Source organism: Sander vitreus, chromosome 10 (genome assembly GCF_031162955.1).
Source record: "Sander vitreus isolate 19-12246 chromosome 10, sanVit1, whole genome shotgun sequence".
NCBI classification, from domain to species: Eukaryota; Metazoa; Chordata; class Actinopteri; order Perciformes; family Percidae; genus Sander; species Sander vitreus.
Window position 1 is genome coordinate 16,751,785 of NC_135864.1, and position 17,436 is coordinate 16,769,220.

At 40.4% G+C, this 17,436-nt stretch overlaps 3 protein-coding genes across 6 annotated transcripts; 1 reads left to right on the forward strand and 2 right to left on the reverse strand.

The window, feature by feature from the left end:
* Positions 1-1,029: 1,029 nt before the first annotated feature.
* On the reverse strand, positions 1,030-4,184 carry ran (RAN, member RAS oncogene family). Its single transcript, XM_078260549.1, has 7 exons — positions 4,095-4,184; positions 3,150-3,207; positions 2,899-2,983; positions 2,173-2,298; positions 1,863-2,050; positions 1,558-1,728; positions 1,030-1,402 (listed from the first exon to the last, which is right to left on the reverse strand). Exons 2-7 carry the CDS (start codon positions 3,180-3,182, stop codon positions 1,358-1,360), a joined length of 648 nt encoding a protein of 215 aa, XP_078116675.1. The 5' UTR covers positions 3,183-3,207; positions 4,095-4,184; the 3' UTR covers positions 1,030-1,357.
* Positions 4,185-4,811: 627 nt separating this feature from the next.
* On the reverse strand, positions 4,812-8,710 carry ndufs8b (NADH:ubiquinone oxidoreductase core subunit S8b). 3 transcript variants are annotated; one of them, XM_078260558.1, is made up of 7 exons: positions 8,608-8,710; positions 7,722-7,817; positions 7,571-7,636; positions 7,382-7,471; positions 6,272-6,444; positions 5,527-5,655; positions 4,812-5,336 (listed from the first exon to the last, which is right to left on the reverse strand). In XM_078260558.1, exons 2-7 carry the CDS (start codon positions 7,768-7,770, stop codon positions 5,205-5,207), a joined length of 639 nt encoding a protein of 212 aa, XP_078116684.1. In that variant the 5' UTR covers positions 7,771-7,817; positions 8,608-8,710; the 3' UTR covers positions 4,812-5,204. The 3 variants fall into 3 exon arrangements, with proteins under 3 accessions (XP_078116684.1, XP_078116686.1, XP_078116685.1); XM_078260560.1 differs by having other exon boundaries at positions 7,722-7,770; positions 8,608-8,666; XM_078260559.1 differs by lacking the exon at positions 8,608-8,710 and adding an exon at positions 8,497-8,589.
* A 330-nt stretch (positions 8,711-9,040) lies between these two features.
* On the forward strand, positions 9,041-17,434 carry tbc1d10c (TBC1 domain family, member 10C). 2 transcript variants are annotated; one of them, XM_078260550.1, is made up of 10 exons: positions 9,041-9,150; positions 9,764-9,904; positions 11,157-11,256; positions 11,664-11,771; positions 12,505-12,611; positions 12,919-13,033; positions 13,313-13,378; positions 13,654-13,843; positions 14,173-14,330; positions 14,606-17,434. In XM_078260550.1, the coding sequence occupies exons 2-10, from the start codon at positions 9,768-9,770 to the stop codon at positions 17,255-17,257; spliced, it is 3,633 nt and encodes a 1,210-aa protein (XP_078116676.1). In that variant the 5' UTR covers positions 9,041-9,150; positions 9,764-9,767; the 3' UTR covers positions 17,258-17,434. The 2 variants fall into 2 exon arrangements, with proteins under 2 accessions (XP_078116676.1, XP_078116677.1); XM_078260551.1 differs by having other exon boundaries at positions 9,052-9,150; positions 9,768-9,904.
* The last annotated feature ends 2 nt before the right edge of the window (positions 17,435-17,436 follow it).

Sequence of the window (17,436 nt, forward strand, 5' to 3'; positions counted from 1 at the left end):
CCAGTTACACCGCCCCCACCTCCACCCTGTCTCCACCCGGTCGATTCCAATCTCCAGCCAACACATAGCAGACTACATGTCAGCTTCATTGTATGCCTACAGAACCACCTAGTGAATATATATACTGTAATATTACTCCCTGTCCCTAAAGCTTTTGTCTCAGTTACTTTGTGATGAGTGGATTAATAATTGTATTCAGGAATAGGCACTGTCAACATAATAAAAAAATAATCTTAAAATTAAATTTAGTTGCACCCCAAATACAACGGAATAGAATTTGTTAGGGTTGGGCAATAAATGATAAATACATTAGTCTATCATCAGGGATATTCCCCATTCTGTTTATATATGTATCCATCCCTAATAATTACATATATTATTTAATATCTAATAATAGAACTGCAGCCCATTGTTGGCAATGTTGCAGATCAAGGACTACTGTAGGGCAATAGGCCTTTTTCACAGAAGACATTTTGACATTTACAGTAGGGAAATCACAGGTGTAAATGATTGAAATCAAGAACTGCAATTATTCAGAAAAATCAGTTCAGGCTATATATAAAAATCAGTATGTGAAAGTGAATTATTTACAGTGCTAACTTAGGTAATGCTTCACTATACAGTATGGTACATACACCAATTATATTTTACTAAATGTTTTAATTGCAATTGTATGAATGCGAGCACTTTATTTTATTCCCTTCTGATATTGTCCATAAAGTGATGTTTGAATATCTTAACCCAGGAAGAATAGTTGTCACTGCAGTAATAGCCTATGGGGATCAAAGTATCTAAATTCCATTTTACTGCTTACGTTTCAGGGTTCTGGTATTGTACTTGCTAGCTCACCATCACAGCTTAAGACGCTTGAATACAAGTCATCATTACCTTTATTAATAACTTTATCCATGTCAAATGTCCTACATGAAAAAGGACTCTTGGAAATACTGGGGGAGAAAAAAAAGAAAAAGAAGTCCCTGTGACTCTGGGGACTTTGCTACTGTCCAGGGGAATTAAAGAACAGACAGGTTGTATTGAGAATGTTTTTATTCAAAGTTTCTCCCCTTAGTGCTTCCAGTGCACCATACAACAGCATTATGTGAGCTGGGCAAGTGCAGTGGAGGGTGCTCGATGAATTGTAGCACGTTGCCATGCCAATGACAACACTAGGGTGGGTGTGTCCGATACAGTGAAATTAGAACCACAACTTTTTCACCAAGTTTTTACCTAGTTTTAAAACAAACAAAAATTCAAAAATAAAAAATCTGAAAGGGATTTTACAGTAAACGGGGGGGCAAAACTCCAACAACTTCCTGTCCACATTTGGGGGTACGAGAGGGTAAATTCAGGTAACAGGTTAGAGGTCATCTTCTTCATCTGGGAGTGCCGTTTGTGATGCAACCTGGACAGTAAAAGACAAGATACATTTTCAGATTCCCAATGTAAATTGGTGCCCCGTTAGGATTTTTTTGTATACTTTGCTCGGGTAAGGAAGCGGCTGGATTAAAATATACTACAGCCAACTAAACAGACATTGCACCTGTATGTTATACTCACTTGAAGCTCTTCCTCGTACTTCGCAGCAAGGTTCGGGTCCATTTGAACCTCTGGGGGAGCGAGAGCAGGCATTGCCACAAACTCCAGGTTGGGATCGCCGATCAACTTCCTTGCTAGCCACAGAAAAGGCTTCTCGAAGTTGTAGTTACTCTTGGCAGAAATGTCATAGTACTGGGGACGGAGCAGATTCAAAACATAGTTCAGACCAACCAAAGATTCAAACCAATGCATTTTATACTTCACACTTGTGACTGATGGGTGCATGATGATGGACACATGTATATCATTTTGTGATCAGTTATTACCTGCAGGTTCTTCTTGCGGTGAAACACAATGCTCTTGGCTTTGACTTTCCTGTCTTTGATGTCCACCTTGTTGCCGCACAGGACGATTGGAATGTTCTCACAGACACGGACCAGGTCACGATGCCAGTTTGGCACGTTCTTATAGGTGACTCGAGAAGTGACGTCAAACATGATGATAGCACATTGAGCTGTGGAGGTAGCAGAGCGCTTTTTTAAATAAAGGGGTTTTTACAATTAAACTCTATAGTAACGGGGCAGACTGTTCAAGGTTTAATACCCAAAGTAGTGTGTTAATGATGGAGAAGAGCACCTTGAATGTAGTAGCCATCTCTCAGGCCTCCAAACTTCTCCTGACCAGCTGTGTCCCACACATTGTACTTGATAGGTCCTCTGTTAGTGTGGAACATCAGCGGGTGGACCTCTACTCCCAGAGTAGCTAGAATTACAAGCAAAGACAAGATGTATGAGAGCAAGAAAAGGTAGAAAATATGTTGAAAACTCCAAAGTGCTACTTCATATAGATTAGAACAATGTAGTGAAACAAAAGTAGGATCAAACTTTAAAGCTGTGATTATAACCTGAACGATACGGATATTTTGGAATTTAAAAATGTACCATATCAGTCCTAATCCAGTCAACTTGGTAAACCAACAATGCAGATCCGTTTTTCCCTTCTCATTGTGACCAAGAAACATTCTAAGCAAAACATTTTACCGTTAGTGCCCTCTAGTGGACAAACTATGTAATGGAGACGCCTTTTCTAAATTACCTCAAACCTAGTTTGGCATTTATGTACTGCAATTTCTTGTTATTTATGGACAGATATGTACACCACTACTAGTATATCAGAATGGGAGGGGCTCAATATGGGCCCACAGCTCAAGTTTTGACCCAGGGCCCCAGTGCTAATTGATGCACAATTGTTTATTGCAAAAGGCAACCATCAGAGTCGAGATTCCAAGTTAGTTCAACGACTTGGACTCATTATCTGTAATATATTGATGGGTCATTCACTTTATAACATGGAGATACTCACCAACATATTTCTTCTCAAACTCTCCTGTAATGTGCCTCTTCACAAAAGTCGTTTTCCCGGTGCCTCCATCTCCTACCAAGACAAGCTGTAGGAAAGAGATAACGTTAGCAGTTAGTTTAGACTGGTTGGTACTGGTTCGATACACTGAACATTAGCACAGCTAGCCTAAATACCACATCACCATACCATTATCTAGCTAGACTAACAAGACATAGTACAAAATTGCGTGATATTATACAGAAAACACTTGCCTTGAACACCGCCACCGGTACACACTGTGCCATTGAGTCCGCCGTGGTTGCGATTTATCTAAACAAAACAAGGCGGGATGGTTAGCATGTTTTCCGTCAGCCTCCTGTCCGCTATCAGTCTTAGATAGCAATCAGTAACAGCGGTGTTGGCGATTACCTGTTTTGACGTCAGGTTTGGGGGGGGGAAACAGACGCAGTCAGATTTGTTAAAAGTTATGTTGACGCAGTTTACATTACAGCCAACAGTAAACGTACTCCACCGCCTGTTACCAAGCGATACCCGATTCTAGTGTGTTCGATCCAAGCTAACGTCCCGACACGTTACCATGCAACGTTGCCGTTATGTTACGTCTGAATGCGTTCAAACTACACTGTATGTCAGACAAATACATGTAACACAGTATACTATTTTTGGATGAAAACACGACAAGCTCGCTTCTGGAACAGTATTTCGACGCACGCGGTTGCGTAACGTTAGTTTGAGTGCGCCATACGACCGCACTTTTTCTTGTTCGACTGGAACAATCGAACTGCAAGACATTCTAACATGGTCCATGTTGCAGTTGATGGCCAAGTTAAACAACAAGTTCGCACATCAAGCTGAATTGACGCATTCAAGATTGGTAAAGTCATTAAAAGCTAATAAATTAAAGTAATATAAGCGAGTCTCAAGAACAAAGCAGTGGAATGAGGGAGAGCTGTGCTTGCTAACCTGTTAGCTAGCACGGCATGGAAGCCATTCTCTTCACCGAGCTAACAGCTACGTTAGCATAAGAAAATCAACGGCCTATAGTACTTGCTCGAGCCTCACAGGGTTACACTTGCAACGCCACGTTAAGCCAAATCATACAATTAAGTTTCCCGTTGTTTTAACTGACTTTAAAGACATAACACAAACTTGAAATATTGGATGGCCCGCAATGACAGAAGAATATAGAGACTCACCGGTGTCACTGCCAAGAGAGAAAAGAGGTAAATGGCTGCGTTCGCGGGAGATTCAGCGTGGAATATGAGTCAGTTTCCGCCCATATCATGTGATCACCGCAGCGGTAAAACGCATTTGATTTTAGTGCATGTAGGCTACTGTGGTATTCACAGACCATGATTCAGCATGTCTGAGTCTTAAAAAGACACTTATATCTAGAAAAGTTACTAAAATATAGCCCCATTAAAGTAACGTTAAAGTTTTATATATATCTCGATGACAAACTAAAAGCAAATGCTACTTATTACCATGTTAACCCTTTTTTTTAACTGGTTTAATTAAGGGATGCAAGTGCAATTAATGCTTATTTTCGTAATTGATTAATCCGCTGATTATTTTCTCGATAAATCAATTAGGCTAATTGTTTGGTCTAGATATTAAACAATAGGGAAACATGCTAATCACAAGTATTCAGAGCCCAATATCCAAACCCTTGTTTAATCACATAAGACAGAGAAAAGCAGAGTTGATTGAATTACTTGTTTTGTTCACCAACAGCCAACCCGAAGATATTTACTGTGATGTAAAACAGAGAAAAGCAGTCAATCTCCACACTTTTACAGATAGCTCCAGAGAGTGTTTGGCATGTTTGCTTGATAAACGACATAACTTAATTGACTGATCAATTAATCAACTAATTTTTTCAGCGCCAGCATTAATGCAATATGGTGAATGAATAAGTTTTAAAACATGATTTATTTCAATATCTTAAATAACATTACAATACATAAATGTACTCTTTTAGAAATGTCCTACCTATAACATCAGATAAAACAAGCTTTTAAAGTGCAGCAGAAAATAATACATAATGGACTGTGCATAGGCTACATGTGTTACAGACTATAAAGTCAACATCATAAAGTACAACATCATTCATCTGTATAACATAAGACATGATTTGTGCATTTTTCTATTATTATTTCAAAAAATAATCTGAGGCTGCAAGGCTTCACTGCTCATTTGTAACTCACTGGAATATATTTAAAGCTACAATTAATCTCAATGGATAGGAGGATGATAAGATATATCATTTTCATATTGCGACACATCTTTACAGGCAGTGTACACATTTATCTGTACAGGTAGTCTGCATGTATGTTGGCTGCTATCTCAGCCTCCCATCGGTCTCCATTGTTGAGCAGCTTCTCTTTGTTGTACAGCAGCTCCTCGTGGGTCTCTGTGGAGAACTCAAAGTTTGGACCCTGAGTGAAGGAGGATTAAAGAAAGAAATACACATTAACCATCTGTAGGTCTAAATCCGCACATGATATAAAGTTTCATGTCCTTTTTATTAAATACATATTTCAAGTGACAACACAGTTTTGTCAACTGCCACCTTGGTTCAGCTCCATAGAATCTCCTATTCAGTAAACAGGATACACGTATTCTTACCTCAACAATGGCATCGACAGGACAGGCTTCCTGGCAGAAGCCACAGTAGATACATTTGGTCATATCAATGTCATAGCGCGTAGTTCTCCTGCTGCCATCAGCTCGAGTCTCAGCTTCAATGGTAATGGCCTGGGTTCCACATAGGGATGAAATGGAAGAGACAAAACCAAAGTCAGATAGGACAGACACATATTTTGGCACTGACTTAATTACAGCCTAAGCAGCAGGTATTGTGAGATTAATTGAGTACAGATGGTGAGGAGAGAGAGAGAGAGATACAAGATTTGCTGTATTGGGCACCAGATAAAACAAAGTTGTTATAAAGAAGAGACTATATTGCTCAATTTAAAAAATCCATGTCACCATTAGAAAAGTACAAGAAAATAGACACTGGGATGCAGAATGGAAATATACTTGACTAAGGCTTTCTGTTTTTGTTTTACATATTTTCACCCAAAAATAACTAGATGTTTTAAGTGTTGCAGATTAGTTTAGGATGATTTTTCCCTATTTTGAAGCCTCCAAGCATCCAATATGTGTTGCATTTGCTGCTTCCTGAAGACACTTTATAGTAAACAAGGTCGTCCTACAGTGAGGACTGCTCAGAATATGCATCCATTTACAGAGAGAAAAATAAAGACAGAAGACACCAAAGAGTGGCTGATAATGAATGATAGTCCCTAAAAATACCCTACAGTAATACTGATATCTAAATAGCAGAAACTGAGTGTGTGTTTTTGTTCACCTGAGCAGGGCAGATGGCCTCACACAGCTTACAGGCAATGCAGCGCTCCTCTCCATTAGGGTAGCGGCGGAGAGCGTGCTCTCCACGGAAGCGGGGTGACAGAGGGCCCTTCTCAAATGGGTAGTTGATGGTGGCAGGTTCACGGAACAGGTAACTCATGGTCATCGCCAAACCTGCAGGAAGGTGTTCAAAGAGTTATGACTTACTTTATTATTTTTCTTATAATCAAAAAATTATATAAAAGCACCAAATACACCAATGCATTAGTTTGTCTTTTGATACATTCTGACTTCCCTACCCTGTCTGTGGCACACAGCCCAAAGCTTATTTGTTCATATATATTGTTTCATTTAAAAAAAAAGGAGTCTTTTCCTACAACAGCTGTAGTTTTTTAGCAAACCTCCCTCAAACTGGAGGAAATAGTTTATTTGTTAGGGATTTGTAAATAGTCAATTTTATGTGGCCTTTTAATAAGTTTTGACAAATTGTGGAGTGATTTTATTGATGGCAGTCCAGGTACTTATTGTATTGGCTTGTTGGTAATATGCAGTAGTGGAAGAAGTATTTAGATCCTTCAGTAAAAGTACTAATACCACTGTAAAAGTAAAACAACAAGTGTTACAAGTAAAAGTCCTGCAGTGAAAATGTTACTTAAGTAAAATGTACTAAAGACTTTAGTACATTTTCTTGATGATAGTTTCTAAAATATGAGGATTTTTCTGCATTGAGTACTTAGTAAAAAATTTACTTAGTTACATTCCACCACTGGCAATATGTTGCTTTAAAGTCACTTGGACTTCTTCACCTTTACTCTCTTTACATCAAGGACCACAATGGAAATACCATAAGTCTTATACTGTGTCATCCTTGACATTTTGTAGTTGGACATGTGATTGGATGTCACCCAATGTCACCCAAATACTCATTTATGTATTTTTAATAGTTTTTGGAGATCTATAAGATATATTTTAGGCTTTAACTACACACACAATACTTCTTAGTAAGATAAATTAATTGTTGGTTCACAATAACAAAAACATAGTATAATACTAGGCCTTTAATCCAATGCACGACATAGGCTATCTGCATAGCAAGCACATTATGTGTGACCTCTAAAGAGTTCAGTCCAAAGGAGGGTTGTTGCAGCCCGGTCAGTGATGGACCTCAGGTCTGTTGGCAGCTCCTGAGCATTTACATACTCTACAAGGAGAATAGAGGGAGAGAGTATAGTATGGTTGATCATTTTAAACAGTCACATCCACTGAGAATGCCTTATATGAATAGCAGTAGGCTACTTACTGTAGCCCTCTCTCTGCACACTGAGAATGAATGGGCGAATGACACCAGGACCATATCCAAATGGGCCTGGAGATACATACAAATGTGATTAAATGATGCCTCATTTTGCACATAAGATTATTGTTTTTAATGGCACCCGATTCAGTTGTACCTGGCTTTGAGGAGCAGTGGAGAAGACGCAGACTCAGTGCAGTAGACATCTGAGCAGAGAAGACAGTGTAAAAGCAACCCAGACAAAAGCTCCTCACTAAAAGTAAAGAGGAGAGAGTGAGGAAGACTGAAGCTAACTGAGCACAAATGCATCCTCTAATCTTGCGCCCCAAATCCCTGGCGTTACATCAGCGGTGTGCCACATTCATGGCATGCCGGCAGAATGGGAAGAACGGGAACACATCCAGTTTATACGATTTGGGGGCATGCAAGGATTGTTCCGAGGTTGTTACCACTAGGCTAGCCTGGATGGCCAGCCGAACCTAGCCCCGCCCACAAGATTCGATTTGAGGTCGGCTAGAATCTGAGTATGACGACGTCAGGTTACCACTAGGCTATAACTAGACCAGCGGTCACGCCATAAACAGAAAAGTAACATAAATTAAAACATAAAACAAACTGTGGTATTTAAAGCTTGACTGTAAAAATGTGTATATTATCATACACAATCGCGTTTTTTGCAAATACATTTGCATCCGTTTTGTAACCGCAATTGAACAATGGTTTACTTTAGCAAAACGTAGTCTGTACGATATGACATGAACGCATCATTACAATTAGGCTAGGCTAAATAACGTAACCCAAACTTTGGCTCTAGTTAAAAACGGTTAGGCCTACTTGGTTATTTACTTTAATTGATTCAGACCTTACATGTTCGTAATAGGCTACCAATTGTGACCCCTGATTAATAGCCTATAATGCAAAACGTCGCTCACCAACAAAATACGAGTAACAGCTCAATGTACAACACGGTCTCTATTCCCGAAACCTAAATAATGGTTTGCAGTATCTAGTTCTCATTTATAATCACCTTTACCCAGACTTACCTCTGTCACAAGTTTTTGATGAGCAACAACATGCAGACCGCGGTCCCTGAACTGCGTACGTATGTTACATTCAGGTGCCCCTCGTTAATTTCTGATTCCCGGTTAGTAAATCGCAAAAAACAATTGCACTATTGGTGACATTTTAGTTATAATACATCCATGGACATTTTACACGTTTGCCTTCGAGCACGTATAATTGCAGTATTTCCTACAACAAGCAAACGCTTAAAAGGACATTATCGGAGCATATTAATCATTTATCAATATTCTGATGTTATGTTTGATTAATCATATTTGTGCAACTGAGTATCACTTCCATGTCAGCTAAAAAAAGACTACATTACCCAATAGTCTATGTTACGACTATAATAGCCAGGGAAGTAGATTTTGAGAGAGAGAGGGAGAGAGAGAGGGAGAGAGAGAGAGAGAGAGAGAGAGAGAGAGAGAGAGAGAGAGAGAGAGAGAGCGCTTGTCTTCCTCATCACCGAAGGATCGTGCACTTCACCTCTTCAACAACCGAGTGATCAAACGGAAATGTAAAAGGTAATTACATGCAAATGGAAATTTTAAGATATTTAACAACTGTCCTCTTGTTGTGGTTATGTTCATGGTTGGAGGTATTTAAGGAAGTTGATTTAAACTACTTTACACTAATGCTTAAAAAAAAAAGCAATGTCATAAGCGTGGCCTGAATTTAAGAGGGACAAGCATGTACTAAAATGTTGTGAAGTGTAGCAGAACATTGACACATGCAGGGTACAAAATTAACATTTTTGTCAACCAGCCAAATGGCTAGTGCAGGTTCAAATTTTACCAGCCACTCAATAGGTTACCATTGTTTTTTTGGCTAGTGAGTGAAGCAAATCTACCAGCCACTTTCATATTTAACCGACATTTGGCTGGTAGATGGTGCTAATTTTAAACCCTGGACACATGTACTTTGTATAATCAATCATAGTACTACAATAACAACCCAAACATACTCAAGTCAGAGCAGTTTTTGGATGGGGCTTAGGTATTGAACATCTTTGATATATTTACGCTTTGATATGTCCTATGTAGGACACACTGCTAAGTCACATCATCTTCACATAATCACAATAATTGATGAGTACAGTTCCATGCTGAATAATGAGAGCCACCACTTCTCTGTCAGTAAGATGTTAAGTCCAACGAGTCCAGCCCAAAAGAACCTCAGTGAAGAGGACAGCTCTGGATCTGATGCAGGGTCAGAGGTTGGTCTGGAACCTGAGACAGACCGCTTTGGCTTCATTCTGACAAATGGATCCCCAGCTGGGTGAGCAGTTCCACATTTCTGCTTATGTATTGTTACTGTACTTTATCAAAAGCAGGTATACTGGTTGTCTGTTTTAATTCTCTTTTCTAAAAGTTCTTTTACGATTTAAAACAAATTGTTTCGCTGAATGCCGTAAAAACTATCCCATTCGTAGATTGCAGGTTAATTGACTTTCTAAAGGGCTGTGTGACGTACCCTGAAGAGATTTTCACAAACCAAGTAACTTTCTTTCAAAGCAAGACCCCGTATTTCTGAAGAGACCACGTATCTGACTATCAGAATTTTAATCTAACACAGACACAGAGCCAACTTAACACACTGCTTTGATTAGTATAAAACGCAGTCAAAAGACAGTAAACAGGTCGTAATAAGAAAGCTGCAGCTTCCAAACCATTTATTTGAGAATAAATATACACCATGAGCCAAAACAAGAGTAAAATGCTTTATGCTAAAGAATGAAAGCAAGCCTTGTTTTATACAGAAAGTAAAGTTTGAACTTTACAGTGAGCTTAGTGAGCCACATGAAAAGGTCAATAAACCAGTGCATAAAACCCACAGGTAAACATGTAGGGAGAAATATATATGAGTGGTCATTTATATATATAAAATACGTATCTACAAAACTACTACTCTTTGACAGGCCTCAAACAAAGTGAACATTTTGGAAAACACTTCAAAAAGGAAGAGACAAAACCTACTGTAACATTACAAGACAATATGAGGGAGCTGCAATAATGTGGATTTTATAATTCTGTAGGAAGGTGTAAAAGTCATGCTAGAAAGACTTGCAAACTAGAATTAAATTTACATGAAAAATACTGAGCATTTTTACTTTCAGATACCAGCAAACTCTTTCAGAATCAATTGGCTACATAGTTACAGGACATTTAATCAACAAACTCTTGGCCAGATTAAAAAAGTCCAAATCTGGTTTAAGACCAGCTGAACAAACTGCTACCTGCCGTCTTTATACTTTCCCCATTGATAACATCCTGACCTGTTGCTATGGAGACATCACTCTGCTACCGTGTGGTTTTCCTGTTTCCTGTCTTGTTTTTCGGAGCGCTGTCTTTCTATAATGGCAACACACAAAAGGTGCACACAGCAGCTCTGCACACTGTCTTAAAGGTCTCCAGTTTAATGGCTGACTTGAGACCCTTGATACTGTGGAGTCTTGTGCTGAATACTTTGTTTAAAATATTTACCTGCTGTTTTGTATGCTGTGTGTTGTGTGCTGTATGTTGTATGTCAGGAGCGTGGGTCCAGCCCCTGAGTTGGTCAGGCAGAGGGAGACCAAGTGGATAAATATCATTAGCCAATGGGATCGCATCTTATTGAAGAAGACCAGCAAGGTGTGTCCTGTCTCAGATGCCTAAAGTCATTAAATGTAGTGTGAATTAACTGCCAAAGTGAATAAAGGATGATAGGCCTTTTCCATGAAAGACATTTTGTCACAGCAGGAAAAACACAGTAAATAATAAAATGAATGATGGCTAAATTACATTTAGCTGCTTTAGTTTCAGGGTCCTGGTATTGTGCATGCTGGCTCACGTTCACACTGTCATGACTTACCGGGACACTTGAACAGACCAGAGCCATTGTTAATGTTATTAAAAAACGCCTATGCTTTTTGTTATGAGTCAAAATGTCTGCTGTGAAAAAGGCCCGTTAGCATTCACACTGACAACAATGAAATGTAGTCATTTGTTTCTGCCTGCATTGAGCTGATCCTGTGTCTCTGTTACCAACGTCCCTTCAGGTCAAAGTGCAGTGTCAGAAAGGCATCCCAGCCTCACTCAGAGCAAAGTGCTGGCCTCTGCTGTGTGGTGCTACTGACAAGATGAAACTAAATGAAAACCTCTACAAGGCAAGAAAACTAAACACTCACTGTGGTAAATGTGTTCAAATCAGCAGCAAAAACCACGGATGGTAGGATTCAACAATGTATTGTCAGCATCTAAATCACTGTGTAGAGGATGCAGTGAAACTAGTGCTGATTTATTGATTGATTGACAGAAAATCTACAATTTTGAAAATCAATTAATTGTTTATGTACAAAGTAATTTATCAAGCAATTATGACAAAACATTTTCTGGTTCCAGCAAGTTCAATGTGAAGATTTTCTGCATTATATCACTGTAAATTGAATATCTATTTAATGACAAAACAAGCCATTTTAGCACAATAACACATCAGGCTCTGTGAACTTGTGATGGGCAATTGATTATTGTTTGTTTAAAACTTGTTTAAGTTGCTATTGTTTGTTTGATATCATTGTAAACAGAAAATGTTGGGGTTTTGGACTGTTTGCGCACATTATTTTGTGGGATCTTGTGATCACTATTTTGTGACACACTATTTTCTGATTTTTTGTATACAACATTTTCTATAAACTTTCTACAGACTAAACAACACATCAGTTTAAATAGTCATTAGTTGCAGCATTAAGTGTAAATTAGGCTCATCACAGTGCAATATGTGCACTATTTTACTGCTCGCTACAACTTACAGAAAATAATGGACGTCCATTGTTTTTGTGACTAATCTTAAAGTAGTACAGTGTTTGTAAAAGGTCAAACTATCCTTTGTCTCTGTGTTAGTCTCTGGACTCGCAGCCTGCTCTGCAGAGCTGGGTGGATGTCATCGAGAGAGACCTGGACCGACAGTTCCCTTTCCATGAAATGTTCCTTTCCAAGGATGGACATGGGTAAGAAACATTTCTCCTTCTATTTGTTTCTGTTGACAAGCCGGTAGCTACAGAACAGTCCTACAGTTTCTCTAGTCTTCAATATGCCTCAGCTGCTATCACTCTATCTTTACAGTTCTGCTTTCTTTGTGTCTTTCTGTTGCAAAATAAATCTTATTACTAGTTATTATTAGTGATGTTGACTTGCCTACATTTTACTTTGTAAATTTCACCTCTCTATTCAAAGGTGATTTTTTTATTTAAACATACTCATGTGATTTAAACTTATGGTTTGTGTGAGTGATTCCTGCGGTGTGTTTGTGTGCAGGCAGCGTGGTTTGTTCCGGGTGTTGAAAGCCTACACTCAGTACCAACCAGAAGAAGGTTACTGCCAAGCACAGGGGCCCGTGGCTGCAGTGCTGCTGATGAACATGCCTGCTGAGGTAGCGATCAGTAGCTGCAAATGCATCTCAAAAACATGTTATTAATCTAGATTTCAGTGGACAACAAAAGCCCATTTCAGATATTAAATCTGTACCAATTCTCGTTTCATCTATCTGTTAAAATATTGGCTTTTTGGCATTCTGTTCCATAAACACACAATAATAACTGACAACATTCCGTATATTTATAATTGTCCAGAACATAAAGCAGCTATTGTGGCATCTGATGTTGACTTATTATCATTTTATGTGCCATCTCACCTCATGTAACCTTGGCAGGAGGCCTTCTGGTGTCTGGTGCAGATTAGTGAGCAGTACCTGCCTGGATACTATAGCCCTCTGCTGGTGAGGCCCTGCACCCATGTACACATGCATACATAATGTACCTGACACTGCACTTATTTGTATTATACACTGATTATTTACATGTAGGCCAGTAAATTGAATTTGAAAGCTAATTCTTGTTCATGTGTGCTATAAATGAACCCCAATTTAGGATCTGTTCTTTCGAGGAAAAGCCTATATTCCTTGTAATTAGTACCAGATTACAAACCCATAAAACAAATTATTACTTGTGATCTCTGTTTGCCTGCCCTGTCTAAGCGTGTGTACCTCTGTAGGAAGGAGTCCTGTTTGATGCGGCCATGCTGACCTGGGTCTTGAAAAGGACGTGTCCGGCTGCACACAAACACCTGCAGCACCACGGAGTGGAGCCCCTCATGTTCGCCACCGACTGGCTGATGTGTCTCTTCACACGTCACCTGCCCTTCAACACACTGCTCCGAGTCTGGGACCTCTTTTTCTGCTATGGTACACCCTGAAAGGGAGGAAAAAAAAACATGTAATTTCTTAGACACAATAATCAGGTAGAACATATTATGTTGTATAGTATATTTCACCTGATTACAAAGACATTAGTTATGTTGCCTGTGGTCAAAAATATACGTCTATATTACTATATTTGTTGTACTATGATTTATATTTACATAGCTAATAATTTATGTCTTAAAAATGCACAACTTTGTAAAACATGAGGAACTTAACTGTTGAGTGATTTTTAGAATAATAATCTGATCAAAAACCATTCACAGCATACAGCATCTTCCTGCCCACTCTTACCTCTCCTCTCTCGTGTGCAGGGGTGCGGGTGCTGCTGCAGGTGGCGGTGGTGCTGGTGCGTCGGGTGCTGGGCCGAGCTGAGCAGAGGAAGCAGTGTCAGGGACAAATGGAGACTCTGGAGAGGCTGAGGGGCGTCAGGGAGGAGGTCCAAGAGGAAGACGACTCCTTCATAGCAGAGGTAAGAATGAAACACATGGGTGGTGTTGAGAAGAGCAGTACAGTAGTTTACCAAAATAAAACCCAACTCAAGGTTCCCTCACTAGCTTTTTCTGAAGCTTTAAACCGCACCACACAATCGAGATTCAAGGAATAACTATATAAATAAATGAGTGGAGACATTATAAAGATCCTTTTGTACACGTGGGAGGCATTTTCGGAGGTAATGTAAATATGTAAAATTCTGGAAATTAGAGTAAAACAAAAGTAAGACCATTGTTTTTCTTCCTGTCTTAGGTGTGCTCGGTGCAGCTGTCAGCCAGAGATCTGGAGAAGCATACTGAGAAGGAGTTAGAAAAGTGGAGGAAAGACAGACCCTCATCCACCTTTGACCCCAGAGGTCGCTGCCAGGGATACCGGATGGCATGGGCGAGGGCTCGACAGAACGAGGAAGAGCGGGACAGGAAAGCAAGAGAGAAAGGGAACCTGTCCGTCCCTCTTGCTCGCTCGGCCTCCACTCTCTCGCTGTCTCCCTCCCTTCTTCACAAGAGGTGGAGGAAAGGGGGAAAGGCAAGCACACCCGAATGGGAAGGCAACAGCAGAGTTGTGAGGCATCTATCAATGGGAGCAAAGGAGGACTGGAGGAGCTGGGCCGAGTTAAATTTCAAAAAGGTGCAGGGCGTTCAGGAGGAGGAAGACGTAGTTTTTGAGGAACATCAAAAACAGAGTGAGCCGAAACTCACAGAACAAACTGAACAGAAAGAACTTTTAGAAAAACCTAAAAAGATGGAAATCCAAAACATGCCAACAGACCATGTAGAAGAAACAGTCGTCATAAAAGAACAGATTGAACAAGTAGAAACAAGAATCACTGAAGAGGAGGAACCGCAACTCAAAGATACAGAGGAAAGCAAAGTGCTTTCAACCCAGACCGAAGAAACAAATGTTGAGACAGAACTAATCAAAGATCCAGCCAAAGATCAGACTGTTGAAAATATTCTTCAGCCTACTGAACACAAACAGGGAGAGGAGCTGGACTCTTACAGCCAGTCACAAGTTCGGGAACAGAGTCACAAAATTCTCTCACTGGAAATTGAGGTAATAGACGCAAATACAGAGACAGAAAAGCAAGTGGAAGAAAGTGAACATACAGCTGCTGTGGAGGGAAATCAGACTGAGATACATAAAGATGCATATGCAGATGAAAACAAAGAGGTGGAGACGCAAGATAGTGTATACTCAAGTGAGGAACATATGATTCAGGCTGACATGAAACCAGAAGAGAGCACAGAAACTGAAAATGTGCAACATACGCAGGTGGACACGGTGACAAGCCCAGGCTCAGAGACAGACAGTAAAGTTGAAGCTCCAACTGTCAAAGATCCTACAGTAGAGACAGAGTCACAACAGCAACAGCGAGAAGTGATCACAGAGACAGACAGAAGCCCACAGAGAGATACATTTGAAGAAAAATACCACAGCACTGAGTCACTATCAGGAACGGACATGAAAGAAGAGTCCCACACCCAAAGAGAGACAGAAACTGATGTACTGGCACAGACTCAAGAACAGGCAGAGAAAAATACAGCCACACATGAACTGGAAGCTGAAATAGTACACCTAGATTCAGAACAACACATAGATTCAAAGACAGAAGCAGAAACATTAATACTGTGTTTACCTGAATGCATCCAACCAAAAGACGGCACGGGCTTAGTAACTGATACAGAGACTGAAGCAGAAATACGAGTAGCAAACGACATAGTGAGGGAGTCAAGTGAAGAATTTGAGAAAGAGTGTGATGCAGTAGCATCTGAACCTACGCAGGAGAAAGAAGGAAGAAGTTTGACTGCACACTCAGATGCACAGGTTGACACTGACCAAACACAAGCAGAGGAAAAGCCAACAGAAACGGAGAATACTGACTTGATAGCACCACCTTGCACACAGGCGGAAGCGGTGACTCTCACGGCCGAGCCTGATGGGAAGATGAGTTCAGTAGAAACGGGTACCTCCGAAGAACCTGCACCTGAACAACCAACAAGCCAGGTCACTATGGGTGCTGTGGAGGAGGAAGAAAGCACAGAAAATGTTCAAGAAAACCCTGTAGTAGAAGACGACGTCTTCATTTCTACTAAACCAACAGACTCTTCAAATACTGACAGTAACCCACAAGTCCTAGACAAAGATTCCCACCTTGTGAAAGACCAGACTGAGCCGAATAACAGCAGCCTGACACAAGCCTCCGGGCATCGCAGCAGCCGGTCTTCTGGAGATTTCTGCGTTCGCAAGTTACCCAACTCCCGTGGGTCAAGGTTAGCACGTAGACTCTCTGAAGATCTCTTCATCGTGCCAGAGAAAACTAGCAAATCACAATCTACTCCCAATCACCCAGAAGTTAAACATAGTGAATCACAGTCCTATCCTGGAGGTGTAAACCCAACCCAAAGTCCTCCTGATGTGACTTCAGAAGTCACCTCGTCACTGTCTGCAGAAGTAACTGAGAGGATAGCGGTGCAGCAGGAGCAGCTGCTGCCGCCCGACCCCCCTAAACGTTTTGGTCTCTTCCGCAGACTGAGAGGAGAGCAGCCCAAAAAGGCAAAAGGGACACCCAAAATGCAAGTCCCCAAGATCTTGATTCAAGACTTCAGTGACGGAACAGGGACAGGGAAACTGGTTGAGGAAGAGGCGGAGGAGAAACTGAGCTCCAGGGAAAGGAGGAGGAGGCGGAGGGTCCGAGAAAGAAAGGAGAAAGAGGAAGAGAGGTTGAGAAAGAAGAGAGAGAAGGAGCTGGGGAAGGAGAAAGAGCAAGAGAGGAGGAAACCACAGACGAGGGGGAAAAGTTTCCAGGTGCAAAGAGAGAAAGGGAGCAGTGACGTGACTCAACCTGCAAAGACTGGATCACAGACGCTTAGACATTCTGCTTCTAATGCTGAATCTTACTTTTGACCAAAAAAAAAATCTTGTTATTGGCTCTGGAGGCATGAGGAAGTGTTTTACTGAGTGCTTGAGACCTCCACATCCTGTCTCATCTGCATTTCTGTTGGGCGGATGATTTGTAATCCTAAATCTAAATCTTTTTTATACTTGAACCTTCTGTCATGTAAATAAATAATAAATACTGTACA

What these genes read in the sequence shown, in the direction of transcription:
- ran (XM_078260549.1), bottom strand. Translation starts at nt 3,182, where the DNA reads ATGGCACAGTGTGTACCGGTGGCGGTGTTCAAG. An exon ending in TACCGGTGGCGGTGTTCAAG is followed by an intron (nt 2,984 to 3,149) that starts GCAAGTGTTTTC and finishes TCTTTCCTACAG; the next exon opens with CTTGTCTTGGTAGGAGATGG. An exon ending in GTTTGAGAAGAAATATGTTG is followed by an intron (nt 2,299 to 2,898) that starts GTGAGTATCTCC and finishes TTGTAATTCTAG; the next exon opens with CTACTCTGGGAGTAGAGGTC.
- ndufs8b (XM_078260558.1), bottom strand. Translation starts at nt 7,770, where the DNA reads ATGTCTACTGCACTGAGTCTGCGTCTTCTCCACTGCTCCTCAAAGCCA. An exon ending in TGTGCAGAGAGAGGGCTACA is followed by an intron (nt 7,472 to 7,570) that starts GTAAGTAGCCTA and finishes TTCTCCTTGTAG; the next exon opens with AGTATGTAAATGCTCAGGAG. An exon ending in TTGGACTGAACTCTTTAGAG is followed by an intron (nt 6,445 to 7,381) that starts GTCACACATAAT and finishes ACCTTCCTGCAG; the next exon opens with GTTTGGCGATGACCATGAGT.
- tbc1d10c (XM_078260550.1), top strand. Translation starts at nt 9,768, where the DNA reads ATGTTAAGTCCAACGAGTCCAGCCCAAAAGAACCTCAGTGAAGAGGAC. An exon ending in ACAAATGGATCCCCAGCTGG is followed by an intron (nt 9,905 to 11,156) that starts GTGAGCAGTTCC and finishes GTTGTATGTCAG; the next exon opens with GAGCGTGGGTCCAGCCCCTG. An exon ending in GATACTATAGCCCTCTGCTG is followed by an intron (nt 13,379 to 13,653) that starts GTGAGGCCCTGC and finishes GTACCTCTGTAG; the next exon opens with GAAGGAGTCCTGTTTGATGC.